Source organism: Talpa occidentalis, unplaced genomic scaffold (genome assembly GCF_014898055.3).
Source record: "Talpa occidentalis isolate TD23 unplaced genomic scaffold, MPIMG_talOcc4v2.1, whole genome shotgun sequence".
In the NCBI taxonomy this organism is placed as follows: Eukaryota; Metazoa; Chordata; class Mammalia; order Eulipotyphla; family Talpidae; genus Talpa; species Talpa occidentalis.
The window spans coordinates 148,447,553-148,475,446 of record NW_026555331.1 but is presented as its reverse complement, the minus strand read 5'-3'; the positions used below and the strand labels follow the sequence as shown (position 1 = coordinate 148,475,446).

The following is a 27,894-nucleotide window of genomic DNA, read 5'->3' as shown; positions in this document are numbered from 1 at the left end:
CTTTCGAGGCCCTTTGCCTCGGAACAGACATGAGACACCCCAATGGGGCCTGGAGGCAAATTTCAGGGAGAGGACATGAGCAGGAGGGAGCATGTGGGGGGAGTCCGGGAGGAGGGGCAGGGGGCTGCTCGTGAGCCAGGCCACAAGGCACTCCCGTCTCTTGTACTATGGCACGCACAGGGCCAGCCATCCGGGCCTCCCACCACCACTGCTGTGGACACTGAGGGGCGGAATCTGGGCAAGGCCAGGAAAGTGCTGGGATGAGAGTCCTGGGGAGCCACAGGGGGAGGGGTGGGGAGGCAGTGTTCCTACCACCCAGCAGGAGCCCTCAGGAAACCCACAGAATACCAAGGCCCTTCACCTCAGACCCACCTGCCTGCCTGGGGGTGGGGAGCAGCGGCCTGGATAATTGATCCTACCCAGACTCCACTCCTCTAAGATTATCACATTCCCAGAGAGGGCTGGGCTGCTGGTCTCTTCAGGACGTGCTCTGTCCACACAAAGCCCCTCTCTGGCCAGGGGTCTCGGCAGTCCATGAGGAGGTCCCGGGGAGTGTCAAAGGATCAGCTCCTCCTCGTCCTCCTCATCTGTGGACCGCAGACTGGGGCCCTGCAAGATGTCAGCCAACTCCTCTTCTGGCCCCGGGCCTTCCACCAGCTCCAGCTCCTCCAGCTCCCCCTGCGCCTTGGCCGGAGGCAGGGACCCAGGGGGCTCTGGGGATGGCGGGGACACTGGGGAGGCAGGAGCTACCTCTTCCGCTCCAGCAGCCTCAGTTCCACCCTCAGGCAGGCCCCAGGCTTCTGCAGGAGGAGGGGCGCTCCCCGGGTTCTTTCGGATTGAAGTTGTGTTCCGGAAGCTGGCAAGGGGAGGGCGGAGCTGCACCCCAGACTTGGTGTGGCCCTCAATGGCCTTCTGGAGCTGGGGAGTGGGGAAAGGAGAGCATGAAATTGGGAAGACATGACAAAACTGTGAGGAAAACAGACAATGAGAGGAGAGAGGAAGGGAAAGGAAACCTGCAAGAAAGACAGCGTGGAAGGAAAGCGGAGGTGTGGCCAGGGGCTTACCCGCGGAGCATCAAAGCTCAACTCCCCTGAACGCCAGGCTTCCTTCAGCCATGCCCCTCTCTTCTCTCTCTCCACACCCTCCCCATAGGGTACTTCAGCAAGACCAATACTCATGCCCCACTCTCATCCCAAACCCATGCCATCCCTGGGGGACCACGTCTGCCCATAGACTTTGCAGTCCTCTGTCTTCTACCTGCTGCACCCCTTGTGCCCCCCTGCAATCTCTGTATGAGAAACAGAGAGGGACATTCGGGGGTCAAGCCATTCCTTCCCCACGTCTACCCTTCCTCTTGGTGCTCGAGGGGACACATCGCTATTACCTCCTCCAACGCCAGCACGCCCCTGAGCTTGCCCATACTGGTCACGTAAGCCAGGTGGAGGCCCAGGAGTGAGAACAGTGTGTGAGTCTGCGAGGAAAGACGGCAGGTGAGTGGTCTGGTCTCACGCCTCCCCTGCTCCCCCGAATGAAGCACTGAGTGGTAGGCAAGGACGTGCCTTGTGCAGGGATGTCTGCTCCACCAGCTGGAAGGGGGACTGATCAATACAGCAGCAGTCAAAACAGACGGGCTGGCTCAGCTGCTCCTGCTCCCAGGCTTCAATCTGTGGGCAGAGCAGGGCAGTGACCCAACATCTTCATGGAGCTCTTTCAACCTCAGCTACACGGCTTGGAGCCCACACAGCCCTCCTGCCTACCCTACCCTCCCACCCGGAGTCCAGAAATGTGCAATGGACTCCCCAGGACCCTCCAGATCCTTAGACCTCCCTTCTTCCCAGTGGGTGGGACCTCACCTTCCCTCCCTCATCTGGCCCCAAATCAACCTTCACCTGGAGCCCACAGAACACCACTCTCTCCTGCACCTGGCACTCCAAACACTTATTTCCAAGCCATCTTTCAGCCTTTCTTTCCAGGACTCTGCCACACCCATGACTCTGGAGGAACCCAACAGCTTTGGGCTCCTCAGACTTGCCTTTGTGCCCCTGTCCTTGTGGTTTGCATTTCCTTGAAGGGCATCCACCTGCCCCCTCTCACCGACCCCCCACAGACACATTGTATTCCTGCCACCCCAGGCAAGTGTGCTCTTGCCCCTGGGTCAATTCCTACAGTACTTTGCAGCTCTCTCCCTTGCAGAAGTGCCATGGATCTCGCTCACTCTTATACTGGCATTTGTCTTTCTTGTACTGGCATTTGTCTTACGTCTGCCCACAGGACGTGAACTTCTCGAGCATATGACAAGGTATGGATACCTGTGCGCTGGGAAGCAGCTAGTACACTTGCCTTTCACATGTAGATCACAGCGAATATGATCAATTTGAAGAGCTGCACTGGACCACTAGATTGTCGACCTTCATGGACTTGAGCAAAATTGCTTTCGTTGGTTTCGTTTTGTATATGACAAAATCATTACGGTGCAGAGACCAACTTGATTTTGGCACACATGCTGAAATCCCCCAGACTCCACGTAATCCAGTAGAGATCTGGCTTTGATAAATGAGCCTAAATTTCTCTGAAATCTCTTGTTATTACCTTCTGAACGATGTACTAATTGACTTGTTTTTTAATGTATTCAAATCTACACCCCTCAAGCTTCAGAGGCTATCGGTGGAGACCATCCCCGGGTCCAATGTTTACTGCACAGTGGCATACTCTCCATCTGTCCCTTCCTGATTTTTCTGGACTGCAGTCACACTCCTCTGTGCCCTCTCCTTCCCTGACAAGTGGTTCACACAGCACAGGACAGATGACCACTCAGCAGGGGTGTTGTAGAGACAACTGATTTATAGGATGAGGGGCTAGACTTCCACTACCTTGGCCAGTCCTGTCCTCCTGGTCTTTCTCTGTTTCCTGCTTTCCACCCTTCCAAGTTTGCCTTCCTGTCAGAACCAACCACAACAGACCCATTTCCAGTCCACACATCCCCAGCACTTGCTCTGTGGTCTAATTGCTCTTAGTGTCTTCACTCATTTAATCCTCTCCGCCAAATGACTACATTTGCCATTACATCCATCTCACAAATGACTACACAGAGGCACAGGATGCTTAAGAAGTTCACCCCAAATCACACAGAGCTGGACCTAGAATTCTGACCTTGACTGCTGGTTGTGTGCCAGCCCCCAACCCCAGCTTTTGTCCCAAGCGAGGAGGGGGTCTGCTCTTGGGTCTAACGTATCCCACTGCATGCACCAGTTACAATCAGAGCTCTGGCTGTGGGTCCTAAGCCACCTGTGGGGACTCCTGCAACCTGTAACTGAATTCCTTCACTATCTCCATGGTGTCATCTATGTAGTTTGCAAACAACCTTCAAGATAACCTGAAATGTGACTCCACCGGATCCTATCCCTCCAAAACATCTCAGTGGGTCACATGGCTGCTAGTAGCTCCCTATAATCTTCCTTGGGAAAGACATAAGCTAAAACTTAGAATTTTCTTATCATCTCTGGTTGGCACTTTATTTCCAGTAGTCATGAAATACCAACCAACTAGCTGACTTTCTATCTGGAATATAGAGAGGGTCAGGCGCCTTGCTTTAGAGGTGGGGGAACACCTTTACTTGTTTCTTCAACAAGTATCATCACTGCTTTGTGCATCGTAGCAAGGCACCCTTCACGACAGGGATGCCCCATCTGAGGCCTGCTTGCAGGCAGGGGGAAGAGAATTCCTTTTCATTCTGCAATCACCTGTTCAACTTTTCCATAAGTCATTTGTCAGAAGTGTGTGTTTTGAGGGAGGTGCCCGTGGAAGGCTAAACGTCTCCTTCTCACTGTTACTCTCCACCCCTCCTCTGATGTGTGCACGCTAGCTGTCAGTACCATCTCTCTTCTGGTAAAGCTCATCCTGCCTGTATCTCCTTTGCCTAGGGCCAGAACATCCCCAGTATCTACAAGAGCGAAGGCTCGTCTCAGCACCACGATCCCATTTGCACATGGAGCCTGAAAACTTTCTCTTCTGAAATGATGATGGTCCCTCCGGAGTCCACGGTGGGGCCCCACCTCTAAAGCAAGGCACCTGACCCTTTCTCCATAATCACCTCTTCCCAAATCTGAAAATGCTCTCCCGCCTGGACTCGCGTCTATCCTTAGGCCAATAAAGAAGTTAAAAAAAAATGAGCAATGTCTTGATGGGGCAGAACCATCCGCCCCGGGGCTGCGATTTCCTTTACTTACTTCTTCAGGTGACATGTTATCCACCAAAGTCGTTGAATCCTAGAGAAGACAGACATAGTTCGAGGTCTTTCCCTTGGTCCCACAGCAGCTGTGTCCCATCAGCCACGAAGCCCCTCCCCACACATGCAGGCTTTGGGGCCAATCACCCCTCCCAGCTGGCGAAACTCTCCCTCCTGGGCGAGGTCCCTTCCCTTCTCACTCAAGGCCCATGGTTCTTCACTCCTCAAGGGCAAGCCCCGTCCCTGCCACCCGCTCCCCAGCAGCCTGGTCACCTGGGCGGCTTTCTTCTTCGGAGGCCGAGGTCTGCCCAGCAGGCAGCGCAGCAGGGACCGAAAGACTGAGGGTCTTTGACCTGAATGTAGCGGTGAGTGGAAGGAAACAGAAACAAAATTGTGTGCGTCCTGAGAGGAAAGGCGAGGTGTGGGGGCTCCCCGGTGGTACCTGTTCTTCCCAGGTGCCCCCTCCAAGGCAGCCCCTCTTCCAGCTCCTAACCAGCCCTGGCCCAGCTCCTTGGGCAATACGAACACGCAAGGAAAAGGATTCCCTCCCCCTCCAACCACCCCTTAGCCTCACCCCTCCCTGAGGCTGGGGAGAGCCAGAGAGAACCCCCAAGGCAGGGGGCATAAAGGCAAAATCTTCACCTGCAGGCTCGGGGCCCTCTGGCTGCTGTTTGTGACCGGCCAGGGGCCCGTTGGGCTCTTCTGGAGGCAGCGAGGCGGTGGGAGAGGCGTGAGCAGGCGCGGGAGGGGGCGGCTGTGAGGCCTGGGGACCCGAGAACAGGAGAGCCGGTCAGGGAGGGGCGCTGCCTCCGGCTTTCCCGCCTTTTCCAGCAGGTCTTGGGAACTTGGGAACCCATCCAGCCTTCCTCTTCCTCCCCAGTCCACAGCTCCTGCGTCCCTTGAATCCGCAGGGCAACCATCCCCCGCAGCCCTATGGCCTGTTCCTGGCTCCAGGGCGCCCGGCCCGTGGGCACCAGATCCGGGGGGCCCGGCTTTGTGCGCCCTCGCCGGCGCCTCTCCCTCTTCCCGCTTTTCCCGAGCCGGGGTCTGGCCAGTCCCCCGCCTTCCCCGTGCGGTCACCTCGGGCTTCCCCGAGAGGTCCTCGTCTGCATCCTCGTCCACGAAGGCGAACGACTCGCGGCGGCCCTGGGGCCAGAGGCCCAGATGCGCCTCCCCCGCCGGCCGCGCCTTCCCGTCGTAGGGCAGCTCCGACAGCTTGCGCGCCAGGTCCCGGGCGGCCAGCAGCCTGCGCTCGGGGCTCAGGTGGCGCTGCAGCAGGGCCTGCAGCTCCGACCGCTCCACGGAGCCCAGCAGGGTCATCGAGTCTGGGGGGGAGGGGGGCGCCCCAAGCTCAGCCTGAGGGTCTGCTGAATGCCCCCAGCCCTGCGCGCTCAGCAGGACGCTCGCTTGCTCGCTCGGGTGCAGAGTCTCTACCCCTCGTTTCTTTTTTCAGCTTTTGCCTCTCTTCCTAAAAATTCATTTCAAAAACCTTCCAGGATTGACCTCACTCAATCCCTTTCATTTCACCCATTTAGCACTTGGAGACCCAGATGACAGGACACTAATTGGTGCTAACTTGGGCTTATTTTGATGCAGCTCTTATATAGCCTGTGTGCAAATCGGTGAACGTGGTACTAAAATAAGTTAATCAACCTCGTCCAAAAAAAAAAGAAAAAACTTTCAAAGCCTTTTAGACAGGCTCAGATGTGAACACACCAGAAGTCTATAAGGACATCTGATGTTTAATCATTGGAAGAATCTGGGTCCTTCCAGGATACAAGCCAAATGCTGCCTTTCCTGGGAAGGTCTTTCATATCTTTATTGAAATGCTGCTACTATAATTAACATTTTCATTAAATTTTAAGGCTATAAAATTGCAGCAGTGTTATTGAGATAAATCTGCCTTACATCTCAGTCATTAGTAGGAAAACTCTGGACACGTCATTGGCTGTTCCCCTGCTCCAGCAAAGAGCCATGGCTTTAGAGGTCACTTAGAAGGAATTTGGGACTAGGGGAAATATTAGAGCTAATAGAACATGAGCCATTTGGATACTCTGATGATCTGAAATCAGAACCAACCATTTTAATGGCTCCATGTGGCCCTGTAAGATTCTTCTTTGTTACATAAATTCAAACATTATGCAAGTATTTATTTATTATCTAATGAATACCAATAAGGAGGCAGCCTGAGGGCGATGGGAGTTGGAGTATCTATTCTCAAAGGCTGCCAGTCTGGTGAGGAAGACAAGGCATATATGTGTATGTGCGTATGCGCTGTAAAAAGGAACACTACAAAGCATGATGAAGTGTCAGCGGTGCCCAAAAAGGATGGTGGAGGAAGTGAAGTATGAAGTCACTGTTTACTAAAATCACAATCTACTTCATATGGAACCATTTCAACCTCTCAAATCGAGCACTAAAGAACAGGCATGATTGGGGCCTCCCTGGTGGCATAAGGGCTTAAGATGCAGCCTATGAAGCTGTCAGCAGCCTCTGCAGCATGAGTTCGATCCCCGGCCAGGGAGCTACCCACATGGCACAGCAGACCTCTCCTGTTTCCCTGCTGCTCCCCTCAGCAGTGTATTTCAGTCAATCTGCCTGTTCCGTTCCCTACTCTGTCTCTGGTGAATCCTCTCACTACCACAACTCTGGCCTGTACCCCAGTTCTTGTAAGCATAAATAAATCTTTTTTTTTTAAAGGAACTTTCACGATTTAATTAACGAAGAGAGCATATAAAAGGCTGTAAGGTTTACAGCCGAAGCTCATTATTCACAAATAATTCCCTACTTGCAATTTCACCAACTGTCTAAAATACGTTTGTAACCCTAATCAATATTCACAGAGCTTTCAAAGCATCCCCAGAAACGTGCAGGACTATACAACCTATGAGTCACTCTAGGTCTGTATTTCCAACGGTGGTTGACCAAGGCGACCCTCTGCCTTCTTGTCTGTTCTATTGTAAACAAGCATCTCTTTCAAACGCCTCTTTATTGCACTTTGTTTTGCAATTTTGTGCTTTGAGTTAGTGATGATGTTGTTCAAATCCCCCCTCAAGCATAGTTCCCAAAGTGTTTTCTAGTGTTCCTAAGCCCAAGCAGGCTGTGATGTGAGAAGATATGTATGTATGCTCGTTAAGTGCTGTTGGCATGAATTCAACGATAATGAATCAACATTATGTATTAAATCCGGCATATTTATAAAGAAGCATACAGAAAGCATGTTCATGCACTGATTAGGTGAAGGAAATGTGACCAGCGGCTCGCAGGACCCTAACCCTGCACTTGCCCTAGCGCTGTGGCTCGGTGTAGGATTCCAAGGCCAGTGTTTGTGCTGACTTTATAGAACACAACTGTGAATAATGAGAAATGACTGTATTTCCTTAATTGGATTTTTAAGTGTCTTCCTGGGCTTGTGTGAACGCTGTATTTTTCCTACCTGAAGGACGATTATGTATGTCCCTAAGGAACACTGGCTGGGTGTCCCATGGCAGACTGGGTGTCCCCTAAGGACAAGCTCAAGTCACAGTCAGTCCCGCCCCCACCTCTATGGAACCCTGTGCAGTCACTGACTCAAGAGCCGCTTCCTTCCTCGCCACTGACCTTTCGAATCAACCAGTGGTAAGGTCTTGACTGTGGTGGTCTGCAGCAGGGTTTGCAACTCCCCATACGTGCAAGAAGCTGAAACAAACTTCACGTCACGCACCATGATGTCCTCAACAAAGATTGTGTACTTGCTATGGAGGGAGAAAGCATGGGGTTTAGCCCCACCAGGGACCCGTCCCTTTGCTGCCCCTTTCCGTCCTCCCTAGAGGTTTGTCAGGCGTCAGACACTCACAGCATGCGTTAAGTACATGGGGTATAAAAAGAAATAAAAGGGGGTGCTTCCAAACATGAACCCTGTTCTCAGTCTCAATGTCCAAGGCTCCTGCCCCCACCCCATCACATCTGAACTAATTGCAGCTGGTCGTCCTGACCTGAGCTGGTTCCAACCAAGGTCAGGCAGGTAGGGAAGCTTCTTGACCTGGATGATGCTGTCATAGAGGGAGGGCTGCAGGCTCTGAGCCACCATGTTGGCCAAGATGACAGCCACCATCATGGGGAGGATGTGAGCGATCTGACCCGTTAATTCGAAGCAAATCACGGCTGTGGAGACGGTGTGGGACACTGCGCCGGTCAGTGCTGCTGCTCCTAGAACGAGACGTGAGAAAGGAGCAGTGGGTCAAGGCTGCATGACCAGGGTCACTCTGCTGACCCTCTGGCATTGCCAACACGCCCATGGTAACCATTAGTCAAGAGTGGGGGCTAGAATGTTGAACTGTTTGGAAATCATCATTTTGCTCATTCTGTGACCTTTAGCAAGTCCCAGAATCTCTGTGCGCCAAAATTGTCATTAATAAAATGAAGATAATGATGTCCTACCTATTCGTTGCTTTTGAAAATTTGGCTCATTCTTAACTGAACATTTTAAAACCCGATTATGGCATTTTACTTTAGACCTCAGGTTTTGATGCCAACCATTTATGAATGAGTAGAGGGGAAACTCACGGCTCATGCCCAGACTTGGAGCAATGGGACCAAGAGTATAAGGCCAGATACATTAGAACTCGATTCCACTTTCTTTCAACTGTTCAAGTAGAACTTAGTTCTTCTGGAATCCCAAGTCTCACTGGTAAGGGGAAAGGGGTGATTAAATGAGTTCTAAGATGCTTGAAGATCTAAAATGTTATGATTCTATCAGCTCTTTGAAGACAGAATCTGTCTTGCTTATTTTTGGTTATAATTTCCCATTACCCCAAATAGTCCCCTGTGAGTTAGCTATATTTCTTATTTTAATATGGGGGAAATAGGAGAAAGATGCTGGGGAAGCAGACAGGAAAATGAAACAAGGAAAAGGGAGGAATGATTCTATTGGATGGTGCAACAGTGTGCCTGAGAACATACTCATCACAATTCAGCACACAAATTATCATGGGAGATTGAATACTGGGAAGTATCCACCAGGGAGGATGGGGGAACACTCAGAAGCAGGAGGATGGGGAATAAGAGCAGATGATTTTTATTGACTAAAGAGGCGTTTATAAAGGATGTGATGGGGAAGGAAGTTGACCACGTGTGCTGTAAAGCTGGTCAGTCCTAGATCTAAGGGTGGCATGACCTTAGGTGCTACAAGATTTTGGTGAAAAGGAGAGGGAAGGAGGAGGCATAAAAAGTTCTGGAGATTGGGCCTCCCCGGTGGCGCAGCGGTTGAGCACTGGGTTGTGAAGCTGCCCGCAGCCTCTGCAGCGCCGGTTCAATCCCCGGCTGCTCCCCGGCCACCGGAGGAGGGTCCCACATGGCGCGCAGACCTCTCCTGCCGCCCGCTGCTCCCCTCAGCAGTGTCCTTCGGTCCTTCTGCCTGCTCTGCTCCCCGCTCTGGCTCTGGTGAATTCTCTCACCCTCCCACGCTTCTGACTATACCCAGTGCTTGCATAAATAAATAAATAAATCTTAAAAAAAAAAAGTTCTGGAGATTGTACATGCCTCTAAGATGGTTAGACATGGCTTTTGGTTGGATTTTGGTTGGGGCCAATTATTTTACTAGGAAAAAAAATGTTATTGTAGACACTCAGAATGTTACCTCACATATCTCCGAAGAAAGCAAGATGTCAGAAGAAAGAAACTAAGGGTCAGAAAGGCAGCTAACTTGCTTCATGCTCATCCAGGTGACAAGTGGCAGGATAAGCCTGGTCCCCATCAACAGGATCACACCTGCTGATTGGGAGTACCCAAGCCAGTCACCTGTGTTGTTGCCCCCATGATTCTTTGTAAGGAAGAAAAAGCCCTTCGCAGACATCGAGACGCAAAATTCTAGATGTTTTTATCCTTGTCTCATCTCATCCCCATCTTTCTCTTTCCACATCATGAAAGCAAGGCTCAGAGAAATTCAGTGACAGTGAATAAAAGTCAGAGCCCATACTTGATTATTTGAGTGAAAATTGAATTAAGTAGCATTAACCCAAGGCCATGTTTTTCAGCCTGGCATGAAGATGTCATGGGAGAGTTTGAGCGTGGGGATGAGGTACTCTGTGTTTGTTTACAGCACGGTGGAATGTGTCTCACCAATCACTGCGTAGCCCCCGGGGAGGATCTTGTAGATGATGCCATCAAATAAGATGCCATCGGGGAAGATCATGGCCATGATCTCTCCCACCAGCCTTCCAAAGGCAGCTCCTAGAAGAAAGACAAAAGGAAGGCAGGTGTTGGAGATCCAAGTTTTTTATCTTCTATATTTTCAGGGCCGATCCCTCCTTGGGGATTCAAGAGTATAAAGCCAGATACAAGATCCCAGCATCCCAGACCTTTCTTTATTTTCCCGGTACCCTGGATTGCAGTTGTGAGTGAGATCCCAGGCTCCCCATCAGAACTTACCTAGCACAAACACAGGCATGAAGCCTCCGCAGGGTATGGGCATAGTGGTGGCCACGATGGACATCCAGAACTGGGATAAAAAGAGGTATCAGCACACCCTCTCAGCTCTGCCCACTGTGTGTATGCACATTCAACCCCCTGCCCACGATCCTCCTCCTTCCTTTAAGAGTCACAGAAGTGGGGCCTCCCTGGTGGTGCAAGGGGTTGAGCACCGCACTACGAAGCAATCCTCAGCCTCTGCAGCACCAGTTCGATCCCTAGCCAGGGAGCTACCCACATGGCGCAGCAGACCTCCCCTGTCTTGCCTGCTGCTCCCCTCAGCAGTGTATTTCAGTCAGTCTGCCTGTTCTATTCCCCACTCTGTATCTGGTGAGTCCTCTCACCCTTCACATCTCTGGCCTGCACCCCAGCTGTTGTACGCATAAATAAATTAAAAAAAAAAGAGTCACAGAAGTCCTGGGATAGCCATTCCTGGAAGCCATTTTAGCTGTCACCCTTCTGCCAGAAGCAAAAGTTACAAAATCTCAGGCTAAGAGATCACCAGAAAAGTACTAGAAGAAAGTTCCTTGAGATGATTCACCCAAATCCTCCTGCAATCAGAATAAGGAGCAGAGCCCCAGAGGACTTCTCCGTCACTGCGCCCAAGGGTCCCCAGCCCATGGTACTCTCAGCTCAGGAAGTTCACCTCAGCTAAGACACTGAAACTCTAGAAGCCGAAGGATGCCTTTTCCTGGTCAGGTGTTTCTGAAAGAAACAAAGCTCTAAGGGCTCAATAAATCTAGGTAAGAAGGGAGAAGGCAGGGAGGGAGGAAGTGGAGGGAGGAGGGAAGGGAAGGAGCACGTACATTAATGGAGCCTGAGGAGGAGGTTGTGGGGACCTCTGATTTGTAGGCAGCCAGTCAGAAGCAGTCAACAGCCTGGGCTCGAGACTGGCATCTGAAGTGGAGGTTGGTCTTGAGCCTGAGTCCTTAACCTGTGCGTTCTGTTGCATTCTTTGGGTAGAGAGTTTCAGAACTGAATTGAGCTCTCCAGCACCCTGCTGTGGTGTTGGGTGAGTTGCTTGTTGGGGTGGGGAAGCCTCCACACACTCACTGGAGTCGGGTCTAGAGACCCCGACACATGCAGAGCAGAAAAAGCTTCTGAGAGCTAACATTTGCTAAAACACCTAACGGTAATGCTCGCCAGGGGAGCTTGTTGAAGCTGCAGATGACCAGATACCGCTGGAGGCGACCACATCAGACTGTCTAGAGACAGAATTCTAAGCACTTTTACTTTAAGCTTCTTAAGTGCTTCTGACACGTAACAGTTTGAGACCCCTTGAACTATTCTGTACCAGCTCTTTGGAATAAGTCCACGAAAGCCACAGGGATTTCGTAGGCTCAGTTTCATCTGAAAGCTCCAGTAATACAGATAATAGGTGAAGGATAGATCTGATTTCAGAGGATGATCTTTAGATTATCCTCCAAGATAAGAGCAGTATCAGGATCAGAGGGTTTGAAGTTCTCAGCCCCCACAGCACAAACAATGACACATAAGATTAGCAAACTTTCTAAGCTATTAGCACAGGAAAGGAAAGCTCCAGAAGCAAAGTCTCTGCTGTGGAACAAAAGTAACCCCTAAGATGTTAAACACCAAATTCTAGAGAACTGGGAACATAGAAACCCATTATCACACACCCCATTTTATTTGGAGGCTTCACAAGCAGGAGCAGGCATCTAGAATCCTACAGAACCTCAGGCTGTGCTGACAACTCCAAGATTAAGTGATAATGATGGACTTGTTAAAAGGCAAAGTGAGAGGCTGAAATAATATTTGCTCTCATTGTAAAAGTTCCTGACTCAGAACATGATAATATGTGCCATGTTTTGAGACTGAGCAAGAGGGAAGTTCCCTTTATTGAAATGAGAAATTTAACCACCCGCAGGGGTATTGTTGGAAGACCACAGAGACTAACATTCAAATCAGACGGTGGAAAAATAGTTCTAGTCACTTTTATATTTTATTTGGTTAGGTCGGCTATTGCCCACACTTGGAAAAAATAAGGATATGCTTATGTGGCTAGTGGTAAACAGTGAAAATGCTGGAAGCTGTGTTACTAGGCAATATCATGGATTTATAGCAATGGGAGATTTTATGTTTGTAAATAGCACAGAATATTATAGGTCTGTTGCAAACTGCTGGGTTTGAGCTATGGCTCAGGGAGTGTATGTGTTTCTTTTCCGGAAAAATGTATGATGTACACTTTATCAACGATGTAATGCAGCGAGAAATTAATGATACGACATGGAATTGAGTCCTTTTAGGTAATCCCAGTAGGTTTCTCAGAATAAACTTTACCCGTGAAGTGGAATCCAGATATACACTTGGGAATCTGGGGAGATGAGTTGAGGTGTGGGGGGAAATGTTGAAAAATATACAGCATTTTAGTTCTCAAAAAATTTTTAAAGCTTGACATTTTGAAAGACTCTCTGATGCCAAAGTTACCATATTGCTCAGTCAAGATTAATGTCAGAACAACAGCTCTGCTTATTGTTGTTATTATATTATAACATTATCACTGTCTTATTGTTATATAGTATTATAATAAAGTTGCATATTTTATTATATAACATATAATAATTATATGTTAATGATGGTGATGGTCGTTGAAGAGTAGATTCTGAGATGCCATCAAAACTTGAACTCGGCTACTACCACCAGTTACAGGAAGTGGGATTTATAATTTAGAGAAGACAAACTTTATAACGAAAGGCCAGAAGTCACGTTTCGAACAAGACACTGAGAACTTCCTTATGATTAAAAAAATAAAATCCTTTGAGAGAAGAATTCAACAGGATCTAATTAATAGCGTGGACATGCACACCATGGAAGCCTTTGATTTACTTAGTCCCCTCGCCCCCTACATTGTGTGTGTGGGAAAAAACACACACAAAAAGCTTCCGGAACTCACAGCAAATTCTGAGAATGTAGGTTACAGACTTGGGCCCACGCATGTGCAGCACTTGGCGACTCTGATCATAAGATCATTGACAAACACGTTAAATGACAGCCACAAACAAGGAAGGACATTTCCAAATGACTGTTTTCAATGCTAAGCATAAGATTCATCAAAGATCAACATTCACTTATTACATATTTGGCATGTAGTAGGTGCGCAGTAACATGTATTGAATAAATAAGTAAATAAACTCGCTCTAGTGATTACAGTACAAATATAACTTAGTGACTCATATCCTGGGGTAAATATATAGATTCATAGAAGTATCATGATTAATAGCAAAATATCTGAAGTCATGGAATTCCAGGGTGGACAGATTTTTAAATGTGAGCCCTGGTATACGGAGGAAAATGTTGGATTATTCAGGCAAGACATACTCTTAATAATAAGGCAATCATCCGAAAATTTTAGAAAGGCAATCAGCAATTATAATAGATATCACTACCAGGGGTGGAAATAAAAATATCATGGTAATAGGCAGTAATTGAGAAGTCTATAAATACACAATCCTTGATGGGCAGATAAGAAAAAGAATGTATGTAAAAGAGACCAGCTTCTGTTTCCTAACTGAAGAGAGAAGAAAATAGTTTGAGAATCGCAAGATCCTCACAGCCCTGTTACCCAAACAAAGGATAACACCATTTATAAAAATTATTTATAGTCACTAATAAAAATGATTTCAATATTTTATCTCTTTTGCAATTCTAGAAAATAGATTACCCACTAGGCTGGGGGAAAGAATGGATATGTAGATCATCTAAAAATGGGTAATCAGAAACATGGAGAATGAAGTACCTCATTATCTACTATGTGGGGGATTTGGCTAATTCATCTGAGGTTGTGCACAGTTATCTGCACGGCTGTATCTATCTTGTCCTTGTTTACTTGGCTGCTGTGATGTCTTAATAATTTATCAAGTGGAACCATTAGAAGGACTCTAATAATTGAGGCATCATGGTGAGTTGACATGAACGGAGCAATTAACTCAGACATTGGTTCACGTCTACAGATGAGTAATGAACTTGTGCTGTGGTTATCCGAGTTATGTCTTTTCCGGTTGGGTGCAGACCAGGGGAAGCTGTATCCTTCCCTACCCCATGCAAACCCTGGGTTTCCCTAAATTGAAGCAGGGAGAAGCTCAGGGGCCAAGTGTGCAGGGAGAAGTACCTTCATAACAAAGAAGAGGAAGATGATAACGACCACATTGACCTGTGGGTGGATCCAGACAGCAGACCGGCCCAGGCTTTCGGGGTCACCTACATGTTTCACCCACGTGTTGTTGTCAAACAGGGTACTGATGGCTTCGCGAGGCATCAGCTGTGAGAGGAGGAAGCAAACGGTGGCGGGGAAGGGGCGGCGAGGACTGTTTTCCAGGGCACTTCCCTTTCTGGAGAAATGACCCCCCAGCCTCATGATTTCATTACCCCAAGATTCCTTGTCTTTTTTCCCAGGGACCGATTCTACCCTTTCGGGAAAAGTGTATATGCTCAGCAGCCCAAGCACGTGGTCCTAGGTGTGTGCTCCGTGAGCTGACCCCCCACCTCAGCCCCCCCAAGAGCTGACCTCTCCGGCCATGAATTGACCCATTCCTGGGGGAAAGGTGAAGGAGGCGATGACAAAGGTAATGACGCCAGGATACAGCAGGCGGCTGAAAGGGAAGCAGAGTGAATCCTCCCCTAAGCGAGCCAGCCCCCAAGGGTGCAGCTGGGCGCTCCGGCCAGCCACGTTTCCTGCAGGGTGCTGCTGTCTCACTTTTTCCAACAAAGAGCATCCTCTCCATCCAAAAGCTCTCTTCAAAGGAGAAACCACACCAGTTGCCCCCAGGAGAGTATCAGGGCTTCCTTCTATATTATCACAAGCCACCTAAAGGCTTCCAGTGCCTTCCATGGAGATTAAATGGGAGCAACTCCTGGAGAAAGCAGCGAGGACGTGGGCAGGGCGAAGGAAGGGCAGTGACTCACTGCTTAGCAAGAAACTGGCTGAGGGCCTTGTGCTTTCGGACACCCAGCATGACTTGGCGATGCAGATACACAAAGACAGCTCCCAGGAAGCCGCAGCAGATCCTGGGGGGTGAGTCAGGCAGAGAGGAAGCCCTCAGCCCTCGGCCCTAGCCCCCGCGGGGGGGAGAAAGACCACGCAAGCCAGCTAGCCACCCTCACTTCCACAAGGGACACTTTATCACGGCCCGCCCCACCTTCTGGGTCCCGTCCAATCTAAAGCCACACCCCAGCCCTGGCTCACCACTCCCAGAGCGGCTGGCCCCACTGACCCGATGATGGCAAATGCTGGCAGTTCCTGCAGGTCAAAGGGAAAATCCATTCGGAAATTGGTTCTGAAGAGAGCGGTGATGGTGACTGCGGGGTGGAAGGGTCGAGGCCACGGTGAGAGCAGTCCGGAGACCCCGGGCAGGGAACCGAGGCCAGCAGCTTTCAGGGCCAACTTCTTTCTTTCTCCACGTCCAAGCTCTGCTCTTCTATTTCATTTCCTTTTTCAATGACAACCTCTCCCGCCTCACGCTCCACGACCCACAGCCTTCTCCACTATCCTTGGGCCTGGGTCACGCCACCCGTTCCTTTCCTGAACTGCCCAAAGAGCTCCCCTCCTCACCCCATCGCCAGCCTCCCTGCCTCCCCGGCCTCCCCTAGGGTCAGGTTACCCGCATCCTTGTTCCACACGGCCAGCACGCGGAAGACGAAGGCACTGAAGGTGGCTGCAAAGAACCCTCGCCAGTAGTTGCGCACGGCGAAGTAGGTGGAGGTGACCTCGATGCTGAAGAGCACTCCTGCCGGGTGAGGGTGCAGGGTCAGGTGCAGGGTCAGGTGCAGGCCCGAGTGGAGGCTCCGCACTCCCGCCCCGGATTGAGGAGCTGCTGCTGAGGCCCGAGCCCTCGGGTAAGCAGCAGTGGAAAGTAGAGAGCCCTGCAGGTGCCCGCTGGGAGCCACGTGCCGGCTGCGCCAGGGAGCCTTGACCCCCCACCCCACCCCGGGCCTTGTTGAACCAGCCACAGAGAGGATGGAAATGGGGGGGCCACAACCTGCCAAACATGGGGATCAGGTGGGCATGCCCTCTCCCTCCCTTAGAGAGCAGGGTGGGTAGGACATGCAGTGGGGACTTAAAGGGCCTTGGTAACGTTCTGCAGAAAGTTAGAAGAGAGAAAGTAGCCGGAGCTAGGGTACAGCACAGTGCAGAGCTCAGACGCACAGTCTCGAACCACCCCGCCCTTCCTACCTCCCCCTCTGTGCCCTGGGGCAGCTTTATCAGAAGAAATCAGAACAATGACTAGGAAAAGCCTTTGCAAGAGCTGACAATCCTTAATACTCCATGAAAACAGAGGAATCGTTCGAATATTCAAAACTTAGTATGAAAACTTGACTTAAAAGCAAGGGGGAAATCCAAGAGGCCAGAAGAAATGAAAAGCAATTCTCTTTAGCAGAGGTAGGTGAGCTAGAAGGGAAGCTGATCAGGAGCCCTATATAGTACTGTAGTCCTAAATAGCAGAAACCGAGGAGGTAGATACATAGAAAAATAGCAAGGGTTGGTAGGGACAGAGCAAGGGATGCTTTGGGGGCTGAAAAGCAAGATTTAAGAGACGCAAAGAAAAAAATCTTTGACTCTACACTAGTCTCCCCTTATCTGTGGTTTCACTTTCCGAGGTGTCAGTTACCCGAGGTCAACCTCAGTAGGAAAGTATTACGTCTAATAAAGTATTTTGAGAGAGCAACCGCATTCACATAACTTTTATACGGCACAATGGTATTCGGGTTCTATTTTGTTTGTGGTTATTGCTGTTCATTTCCTACTGCGCCTAACTTATAAATTAAACTTTATTATATATGTGTGTATCGTAAAAACCTGAATCGATAGGGTTCGTGCTATCTATAGTTTCAGGGAGCCTTGGGGTGTCTCCCCTGAGGATGGGGGTGGAGGACACCGTGTTAAAGATAAGAGAGTGGACTTCGATTAGAAGCAAAGTAAAAACTGACGGCCAGATCACCTGATATCTAATTAAGCCACATGCTTAACGAAAGTGAGCGAGGAAGACCAGGAAAACGCAACATAAAATTAAATGAGCAGGGAAAACCCAGACACTCCCTCTTGCTGATCTGCCAGGACACCCCTGTGGACCCCCTTCTCTGTCCAGCCAGCATCTCCAGCCTAGCCTCGACATCCGGGTTCTGTGGTTGAAGTCACAGCTTGGAAGCCCTCAGGACTCCCACCCATTCTGCCACAGGGGGCATTTATGCCGAGGGGGTGCTGCTCTTTCTCCCACGGGGGGCATTTATGCCGAGGGGGTGGTGGCCTGCGGCCTTCGTCAGAGGACTCCTGCTGGTCAGCTCACATGCCACCTGCTCTGGGGATCTCCTCCCTCAGGTCAAAACAGTCCCTCCCTTACTTTCTTCTCTCAGGATTTTGCACAGTTAGAGCACTTACCGCTTTCAGATGTGATCATTTGTTCACACCCCTGAGATCCCCCAGGATTGAAAGTTGCTGGGAACCCAACACCTCATACAGTGCCTGGCACACAACCGGCTCAATGCCTGTTCTATGGGTGAACAGGAGTGGGCGGAAGGGCTGGGCGGGGGCGGGCAGGGAGAGGAAAGCGGAGAAGGAAGAGAACCAGAGACAACAGAATGGGTGGAATTTCAGAAAACAGAATGAGGGAGCAGGGAATCTGGGGCACACAGAGCTCTGCCAGTCACCCCTTCCGCCCCTGCTCCTCAAATCACATCCGGTAAGGCAGCTGCCACTTTGGCCTCAAAGGAGAATTTGGCACAGCCAGGTGGAGTCGGCCTCTCTCCTTTTTTTTAAACCAGCAATCGAACCCCAAACAACTCCGACTGTCGGGGTGCACACTACCCAGATCACGACTATTTCACAGCCACTTTTTGAGATCCTAGGTTAGATTTTTTTCCCCTCCCCCAGATGTGGCTCTTTCCCTAACAGTCTGTCACTGTATATTCGGGAATAAGAACTCATTTTAATATTAATCTGAGCCAAACAGAAAATGTGTTGCTAAGAAGAAACAAAGCAATGGAAACACAAACAGCTTTTAGGAAGGCTCTGGGTGTCCCTGGTGTCTGGGCTCTGCCAGGTTGCTGTCTTCTCCCACCCTAGGTGTCCTCCTTGGCCTCCTGCTGGCTCTTGGCCTCTGGCCCGCCCAGGACTGTGGCCTTGGCCTTCTACCTTTGCTGCTCACAGACACATTCTCTCCCCCATGTCATCGGTTCTGTGGCTTCACCTGCCACCTGCCTGCTCCCGGGCAGCCACGCAGCGAACCAGCCCTGCTCCTGCGCGCCAGACCAGGCCGCCGCTTGGATCTCCCGGACCTGCCACAGGACCTTCAAATGCAACACATTCAGATTGATTTATCAACTGCCCGGACCTGTTTCACTTCCCACGTTCCCTCTCGAGCTTGCTAGCGCCAACACCCACTCAGTTTCCCTTGTTGTAAACTTGGGAGTTAGCCTAGTTCCTCCTCCCTCTTACCCTCACATTCTCACATAACAGCAGCTGCCAGGTCACACCCCTCTCACTTTCTCGAGGCGCCACGTGGATCAGTCAGCCTCCTCACCATCTCCTCTGCCTCTGCCCAGCTCGCTCGCTCATCCTCCAGCATCGGGACCAGAGTCTGGTTAATCTTGATTAATCCCGAGAAGCCACAGGCCCGTTCTCTCCCGCACGCATCCGCCCCGGGGACTAGACAAACATGCAGAGCTGGAGGGTCCCTCCCTTGTTCAAAAGTCTTCCCTGCTCCCCTTCACCTGTGACAGCATCTCCCCACATCAGACCCAACCGGGCCTTCGGAGAAGGAGACCTTAGCAGAGGGATTCTGGTGGGGGGAAAGCTACATGGAAGCTGGGTTTTAAATATTCACAATGCTCACGAGAGTGCCAAGCCTGATGACAGCTCCAGCTTCAAAAATGACCACAGTGAGCAAGCAAGGAAGATTCTCCAACTTACCTAACCTGGGAAACTTTTTCCCTGTTCCATCTAGCGACGCCATGAACGGAATCTACATTCATGTAGGTGGTGTCCGTTTACCTGTCCAGACTCATTTCTTGTCACTCCTTTCCCTGCACCCTCTGGAAAATTCTCATCTGCTGGAGGTATTGACTTTGCTCTTGACTTTGCTATAATGGTGCAAATGTCCCTGACATACCCATCTATCCCACCCTCACCCTCTTCCTACAGGTTCCCACTTAACTCCCCCAAGTCAGATCCAACCTTCCATCTTTGTGAAGTTGCCCTGGCCACCTGGCTTCAAAGGAAGTGCCCAGGCTGCCTCTGAGATGTCTCTGTGAGGGGCTGCGATGACCTGTCTGCCTGTCTGCAGACTCTCCCACCCGGAGCACCTTGGAACCTCAGAGGACGGAGTGGAAGCAAAGGCTGTTTGTCATGTTAGTAGAATGGTGATATATTTCTTTTATCAGCGTTAAGGAATTCAGAGTTCACATAGTGAATAACTGATCTTGATACTGCTTTTTCTTTCATAATTAATCTACGTTCATTACGAACCCATCAGGTCAGGCTATCTGCAAGCACATTTATGATCTGCCACTTAACACAGACATCCTGTAACCCCTAACCTCTGAATGCCTGCAGTTTTCCTGTGTCGAGAGTGGAGCTTCATCTGAACTTTCCTCTGGCCTTGCCAACCCACCCTCTACCCAGGACCAGGCAGGGATGTCCTCATTTATCCCAGAAATTCCAGTTTTACACAGAAACTGCGACTCTCTTCACTTTCAAAGAATCTCCTTAACCACCAAACCTCCCTCCTCTGCCATCCTCCTATCAAATTTTTGCCATCTAAAAATGTTCTTTAGAGCTTCTGGATTTGTTAAGGGAAAGAGTAAAGAAAGGTGAAAGTGTGAATGTTTAATGCGTGCAGAAATTCCAGCGCCCCACCCCATCACTGATGGGGACCTGTCACTTGAATGACAAGAGCTGACAGAATTGAAGTGCAGACACGCCACCTGCCCTGCTCCCTGACCTGTCTCCTTAGGCCACACCTTGACTCAGGGACAAGCGAGTGTGACATTTTTATTAACTCCATCTAGCATTCCTGAGCCAAGCATTTGATCTACCCAGAGAGATTCTGTCAGGAAAGGACCAATTGCATATTCATCATCAAAAGGACCCTCCCCATGGCTGGTGTGTTTTAGAAGCTTATGCCTTGCCCGCAGTTTTGTCTCTCCAGCTGTTAGCATAGTGTCTTTTTTTTTTTTAAGTCATCAATGAATCCATTGAATAATCCACATAACCCCTGCTCTGTTCATCCGGCAACAAGGCGTGATGCTGATCTATTGTGAACAAGCAGCTACGACTGCTTTCTCTGACTGTGCCATTTGTTAGTCATCCAGGAAAATAATCAGAAAGGTCACTCTTTACCCTACAGATGTGGAAAGAGCCAACTTCAACCGTGAATCCATGTCAAGGAACAATTACATTTTAACTCCCTCAGAATCCTCCTTTAAAACTGGCTGAATCTCAGTAAAGTCGGCCCTCATTGTCCTTAATAACACACGAAAAAGTGAGCTTTTCCTGGAGTCCCCTGTTAGAAGATGGAAAAATTGAAGCCTAATACCACAAAAAGGTTTGAAGGTAAGAAGGGGAACAGAGGAGGTGCCTGGAGTCTTTGCTGCCTCGGCCACCTGCTCAGGGAGATACCCCGGCTATGCCCCTCCCTCTGTGGCCCAGCTCGGCCCTCTGGCCTGCGCGGCTTCCGGCAGGAATAAAGGAAACGTGCCCAGGACGTTGCCTGCGCTTAGTAGATGCTCCTTGGAAGTCAGCTGCTCCTGCTATATTATTGTTTTTGCTGGTGCAGCTGGTGCTTGGGTGCTGCTGGCCAGACCCTCGGGCAGCAAGGCCAGGCGAGTGGACGGAGGTAGGAGGGGTGCATCACTTGCCTCCAAGCGGTGTCCCAAAACAACAGCCAACGCCCACCGCGCAGCCCACCGTCAGCGTGTCGGTGTAATAGTAGGGCTGCTACTGGGGGAGAGACAGACAGGGGAGGTGCGAGAGGAGGGAAGGGGTGCAGGGAGAGAGAGGAGAACACGCAGGGTGGGGGACAAGGCAGAGGCGAGGCTTAAGTCACAGGGAACCACAGTAGTCGGCCCATCCCCCCGCAATCCCCAGGCCAAGAAAAACCCAGTGAGTTGGGCAAACAGGAAGTGACCTCATAGCCAAGGCCAACCATAGAAAATGACATAAAGTTAAGCGAACATTTGGGAAGCGGGGAAGCCAAGAAGGGGTCACCAGAGAGGGGCTGGAGGTGGGGACAGTCAGGTTGGGAGGTGCCCACGCCAGGGAGAGACTTGGGACAGAGACTTGAGGCCGCACCATGGTCTCTTGGTAGAGGTTTGGGGGTCCAGAGAGCAGGGCCTGGGGGCCGGGGTCACTCCTGAATGCCCACCCACTCATCCCTCCGGTGCACACCGCCCTCCACCCTCAAGCAGTGGTCCCTCGAGTGTGGTGCTTGGCCAGGGAGGGCGGAGCAGGACTTGCCTCCAATGGGGGCTGCGAAGCAGCAGCCCACGCCCACCGCGCAGGCTGGCACCAGGAGGTCAAGCTGCAGAGGCACGGTCTGCAACAGAGAAGCACGCGGGGCCAGGAGGGAGTAGGGCAGGGGCAGTGCCTGATGGAGATGGGGCAGGAGCCAGGACCCCCAAGGGTAGGGGAAACGTAGGGGAGCCACACAGGGGCAGCTGACGGTGATGCAGGGACACGTGTCAAGGAGAGAGGGCTGACGGGACAGTGCAGGCCCGCTGTGGTTAGGGCAGGCAGCTTGGGGGGATGTGGGTGCGGAGCGTGGCTTCGTGCAGCGCCCCATTTCAGCATCACAGCCAGCACAGAGCAAAGGCAGCCCTCCACGGCCGGCAGCCTGAGCCCACACAGCTCCTGCCTCGTTTGACTTTCTCGGCCTTACCTCGTACACCCCACAGAACACGGCCATGAATTTGCTGAGCACAGCGGCACAGATGCTGGCGATGTGGACGAAGGGGCCCTGGAGGGAGCGGGGAGGGTCAGGAGTGGGGGCCGGATGGGGCCACGAGTTGCTCCAGGCACTGGCCCCGGCGCTGGGAAGGTGCTAAGGAAGGGGTCCTGCTCTCGTGAGTCCCACGATAGACTGGCATGTGGGTCTTTCCAGAAAATGCTAAGGACAGTGAGAAGATGGGAGGGTGAGGGGCTGGGGCAGAGCGCTGAGCGGGGGTTGTTTGGAGAGGGCTCCAGGAGAGCCGGTGGCAGCGCTCGAATGAAATGACAGGATGAGCCACCGGGCGTCAGGACGAGGGCTGTGCCAAGGTGTGGAACATCCAAGCTTGTGGGATGGAGGAGGGAGACCTCGTGACCCGGCCTCAGTGACAGAGGGGGAGCATGAGAGGTCGGGCCGTCACCCCACCGCTGGCCTCTTGGGCCCCAACGAGAAGTTCGAGTTGCATTTGCAGGACATTGGAGAGCCATTAGAAGGTCCTGACCAGAGGTCAGACACTGCTGGTTCCATTTGGGAAAGATGACTGGCGGCTGCGTGGAGTGTTGATGGGTCTGTCGTGGGGCGAGAATAACCTTGAAAAAAGCACAGGCTCTTTCTAGGCCAGTGTTTGCATATTAAAACGGGGATGGATCTGGATTCTACCTAAAGGAGTAGGTCTCACCTGGGGGAGATTTTGCCCCCCAGAGGACATTTGGCAATGCTAGAGATGTTCTGATTGTCACATCTGGTGGCTGCTACTGGCATCTAGGGGGGAGAGGCCAGAGGTGTTGCTGAACACCTGCAATGCACAGGACAGCCCCCCGGAACCAAGCAGCACTGAGCACAAGTGACTGTTCCTGGCTCGAATGTGCTTTCTTATTCTGCGCCCCCAAGGCTGGACGTCTCTGAGGATTTCCCTTCCTCAGTACCCTTGGCCCAGTCCCCATGGGCTGCTCCCAGAGTGCCCTGGGACTGTTTCCTGCTGTCCAGGAGGCGTCCCCGCTGGCTCCTCAGGGACATCACACCTACCTCCTTCCCCACAGGGATGCCGCTGCCCAGCCCCGCGGTCAGGGCAACCACCTTGGCCACAAAGGCCTTGAGAGTGAGGTATTCCTTCAGGACAACCCCGCGGAGTATTGTCTTCATTTCAGGGATGCCAGAGCCTACAAGGATTCAAAAACCAGTAGCTGCAGGTCCCAGGCAGAGCTTTGGAAGGAGATAAGCGTCTGGAGAGTGGGCCTCAGGAAGTGGCTGTGGAGGGAGGACACGGCCAAGCGGCCAAGCGGGTGAAAGGGCCACCCCCGGGTGGGGCGAGGGCAGGGCAGAGACGTCAGCCGACTGGCCAAGGAGGTGGTGATGGTGACCTGGTCTGGGAAGATGGCGTGGGAGGGGGTCTCACCAACAGCCTGGGGAGAGATGAGGTGGCAAAAGAGGGCGCTGAAGAGGATGAGGACAAGCGGGAAGGTGACCCAGGCCAGGTACTGCAGCGGCACGTTGGGCTGCATCCGGTGGTAGGTCCACTTGTAGACTGCGGGGACACCGCGGGCTCAGCCGCCTGCGGAGGGAAAGTGGCCACCACCGCCACCCTGCCCGCCTCACAGGACAGCGTGCCAGGGGTCTCGGCAGTGGCAGCGGCTGCCCGTGTGACCTCACGAGACGGTACTATTTCCATGGGAAATGCAAGGATCCTGACGAGACCTGTTCAGGTTCCATCCCTCGTGAGAGATATGGGCTGGTGGACACATCTTTAGAAGCCACAGGTTGAGCAACTGTCAGGTTAGCTCAGAACTGAGGGGTGGCTGGGCCTCAGGATATTCAATGCCCAAAGAGGGACAGTCCTGGCAAATGGAGGTGGGTTGGTCACGTTGAAGAGGACACCCACAGCTTGGCTGGCAGCGGGGAGAAGGGCAGGAGAAATGGACTTGGGTCTGACCTTGTCCTGGGAAGAGCTGGGCCTGGTCCTCTGAATGACACACCCCTCCCCATAGCACCCAGCACCCCCAGGCCCAGACTCCAGAAACAGCCACATTAGCTGGGAGAGGCGGAGGGTAAAGGGCCAGGTCACATTTACCCTGAAGGGTTTTGGCGCTGACATAATCCATGCACCAGCTAACCAAGGCCATGAGGAGTCCCAGAAGCACCAGAAAGATCCAGTCTTCCCCTAATTTTCTTCTCACCACACGTCCCAAGCGGCGGATACAGCCTAGAACACAGAGGAGAGCAGCTAACTAGCCACCCCAGAGGGGTGACCAAGGCTGGGGTGCGTCTGTATGGCACAGGCACCGAGTTTCCCTTCACCTCTCTGCCCTTCAGAGGTGCCAAAGTCAGACTCCCCAGTGGGTGCGTGAATTCCTGGGGCTGGCTGGGAGGGGGGCAGGGACCAGGCAGAGCAGAGCGAGGCAGGAGGAGGTGGGGAGAGGCGCCTTTCCTTGGGACTTGGAGGAGAGCCGTAGTGGGGTGGGGGGAGCATGCCAGGTGGGGGGAGCATGCAATGAACCCCCAAACTTAGTGTCCCGATTCCTGTGCCTCCTTCTACTCCAGGCCCTTTGCTCCTCGGTCCCCATCACCTTGACACTTTGAACAGTGATCCTCGTCTTTGCTGTCCAAGGTGGCCCTGGAGCCCGTCTTGTTGGGCATCTCCAAGTCCTGCTCCGTGTCCGGGCTCTGCTCTTTGCGATGGCCGTAAATCTGGGCAGAGGGAGAAGGGAAATGTCTGTCTTGTTGAAGAGTGGAAAGGAAGGGACAGTGTGAAGCAGATAAATCCACAGGAAAAAAACCAAAACAAAAACAAGTCAGCAGCCCTGGGCCTTGAGGGCCTCACATGGGGTCACCGGGGCCTGCGGGGCCTGCACCCCACTTTTGCCACTCTCTAGCCTTGTCTCTCTGTCCTCGCCTGTCTCAGCAGCTTCCCTAGGAGCCGGTGTCTGGGGCACTCATGCCCCTCAGGTGTCTCCCGTGCCTCTGTGCTTGCAGAGCTCACCTCTTGATAACACCCCAGACACCCCTTTCCTTCTGGAATCTCAGAGGACAGGGTGAGGGGATTGGCCAGTGACTCTTGGCTGCACTTGCCTGCTGTGTCCAGCCTTACTTGCACGCCCCCCACCCAGGGCCTCCGTCGAGCTTAGAGAAAGCCCCTCCGCCCCACAGCCACCGACCCTGAGAAGCCAAGTTGGACCCCTTCTTCCCAGGGCACGACCATGCCATGCACCCGCCCCCCTGGCATATGCGAAGGAGGGCAGTGCCCTCTGATCTGGCTCTCATCCGGATGTCCAGCCTGTGCGTTTGGGAGTAGGGCGGGGGTGCAGGGGTGCAAGGGCTCTAACTGCCTTCAGCCTCCCCACCCCCTCTGTCCGGGGTCAGGCCAGGCCGCCTTGCTGGTTCTGGGAGAGCTCGGTTGTGGATCTGATTTCACAACACAGCAGCTGAGCTGTGGGGCCACCTGGACAGGGGCACCAGGAATGCCCCGCCCACGGCTCTTCGTCTTTGTGGATGAGGCTGGTGACCAAGGGAGACTGTTTCCCCCCAAGCCCCTCTTGGGACCCAAAGAGAGGACACAGCCCGCTGGCTGTGTTGAGGGGGGCCCGCGCCACCCCAAGCATCAGCTGGAAACTCTGGAAACTCGAGAAGGGCCAGATTTGTGCTGGTGGGTTCAGGGCTCCCCTCCTGCCAGACAAGACTGGGGAGGCAGGGAGGGAGGCGGGCCGTGGAAGGGATGTCACGCCTGGGACTAGAACCAAAGTGCCCCCTTTAGGAGTTAGGGGTGAGGCTGAGATGGACAGGCCCAACCACGTGGACAGAAGATCGCTAATCATTGACGCTGGCTCAGGGCCACTTGGGAGTCATCATTCTGCTCTGTTTCTGTGTGAGTCTGAAATATTCCACAGCCGTAATGAAGCCGAGAAAAACTTAAATCCAAACTCCTCTTCTTGGCTTGCAAGGCCACGCGGGTGCCAGTCTGAGCTGACGCCCCAATATATTGACCTTCGCGCTGCCTGCGTTAGCCTCCTCACTGTCAGGGAAGTGACATCACAGCCCTTCCCTTGCGTTGCCTCCCCACCCCGACGGGCCCAAGCTCACAGTGGGCGCAGGGCCACGGGGACTCCTTTCTGTCCAGTCGCACAGGCCTCCTCCAGGAAGCCTTCTCTGACCACCCCCTCCAGCTTTGATGTCCTCCAGTGTTCTCCAGGGTGATTCCTCCAGCCACCTGGGGGGCTGATCAGGGCTGGGATGTGGATTCTCTTGACCATTCTTCCCCATCCCCCAGGCTGGGGTGACCTGCACAGACTGGCCCCTCAGCTTCCCAGCCCCACCCAGGTCCCCTCAATGAAAGGAATTGCAGCCCCGTCACCCATGGCCCCCCCTTTGCCCAGACACTTGAAAGTCTCAGTTTCCTGGTCCTCCTGCCATAGCCCATCCGTGCTCTGCACACATGCTTGCGCCCCAGTCAAACTTGTATTGCTCACCCCACAATCTCCCAACCTTCCCTGCAGGGTGCCCTTCCTCTCATGCCCATAGCCAGCCCCACCCCGCTCCAGGACCATGTTTACTCCTGGCACCCCTGTAACTTTGAGAGCCCCGATCTCTGTCTTTTCAGGTGCCCCAACCCTAAATAGGCTCTTAGGGGACCCACCTCCCCGCCTGCAGGTCTGACTACATCTCTCAGGCTCCTCCGGGCCCTGGTGTAGCTGATGGCTAATGTGCCACCAGCCTGCTCTCTGGCTCATGCCAGCTCTCTGCCTTCTGCGGAGTGTTTGTGGGAGTGTGTTCCGCTGAGGCCGGCAGGGAGAGATCTGCAGCTGTCTGCCTGTGAGTGAGGGTGTCAGGGCGCCCCGTACAGGAGCTGCAGCCCCTTCATGTGGGTTATGTAAGCTCGAGCTCCGTCCCCGCAGCGGAGCCGAGAGAGTGTCCGTGCAGTTATGTAAAAGTGTGTGTGTCCACAACGTACACTCAGCCGAGGCCAGCCCTTGGAAGGACTTCGCTGTGTCGAACCTATCACTGTACTTTTTAAAGCTAAAACCAGGATAACACTGCTCCCTCTTCTCGCCCTTTTCTGAATCACCCCCACCCCCCGCCCATGCAGCGCCCTGAGTCCACCACCCTCCCAGAATTTACCTGTGTGGGGCGGGTGTTGGGACGGGGGCCTGCATCCCTGCGGAGCCGGTGCTGAGGGCCCCCGTTCTCCGAGGGCAGTCCGTAGCTGGTGCAGTGTTCAAAGGGCATATACTGGTACTGGGGGGCACTACCCCACCAGCTTGGCTCGTCCCCACGCTGGCGGGACCCAGGTGGCTCCAT

General features: G+C 52.4%; 1 protein-coding gene across 1 annotated transcript; it reads right to left on the bottom strand.

The window, feature by feature from the left end:
* Positions 1 to 472: 472 nt before the first annotated feature.
* Positions 473 to 27,894, bottom strand: CLCN1 (chloride voltage-gated channel 1). Its single transcript, XM_037521969.1, has 23 exons — positions 27,715 to 27,894; positions 25,170 to 25,290; positions 24,674 to 24,805; positions 24,002 to 24,130; positions 23,632 to 23,765; positions 22,558 to 22,635; positions 21,539 to 21,617; positions 16,288 to 16,413; positions 15,901 to 15,985; positions 15,593 to 15,694; positions 15,195 to 15,279; positions 14,799 to 14,948; positions 10,634 to 10,703; positions 10,325 to 10,435; positions 8,200 to 8,413; positions 7,826 to 7,959; positions 5,306 to 5,550; positions 4,868 to 4,979; positions 4,499 to 4,578; positions 4,227 to 4,265; positions 1,560 to 1,664; positions 1,385 to 1,471; positions 473 to 918 (listed from the first exon to the last, which is right to left on the bottom strand). The coding sequence occupies exons 1-23, from the start codon at positions 27,892 to 27,894 to the stop codon at positions 556 to 558; spliced, it is 2,961 nt and encodes a 986-aa protein (XP_037377866.1). The 3' UTR covers positions 473 to 555.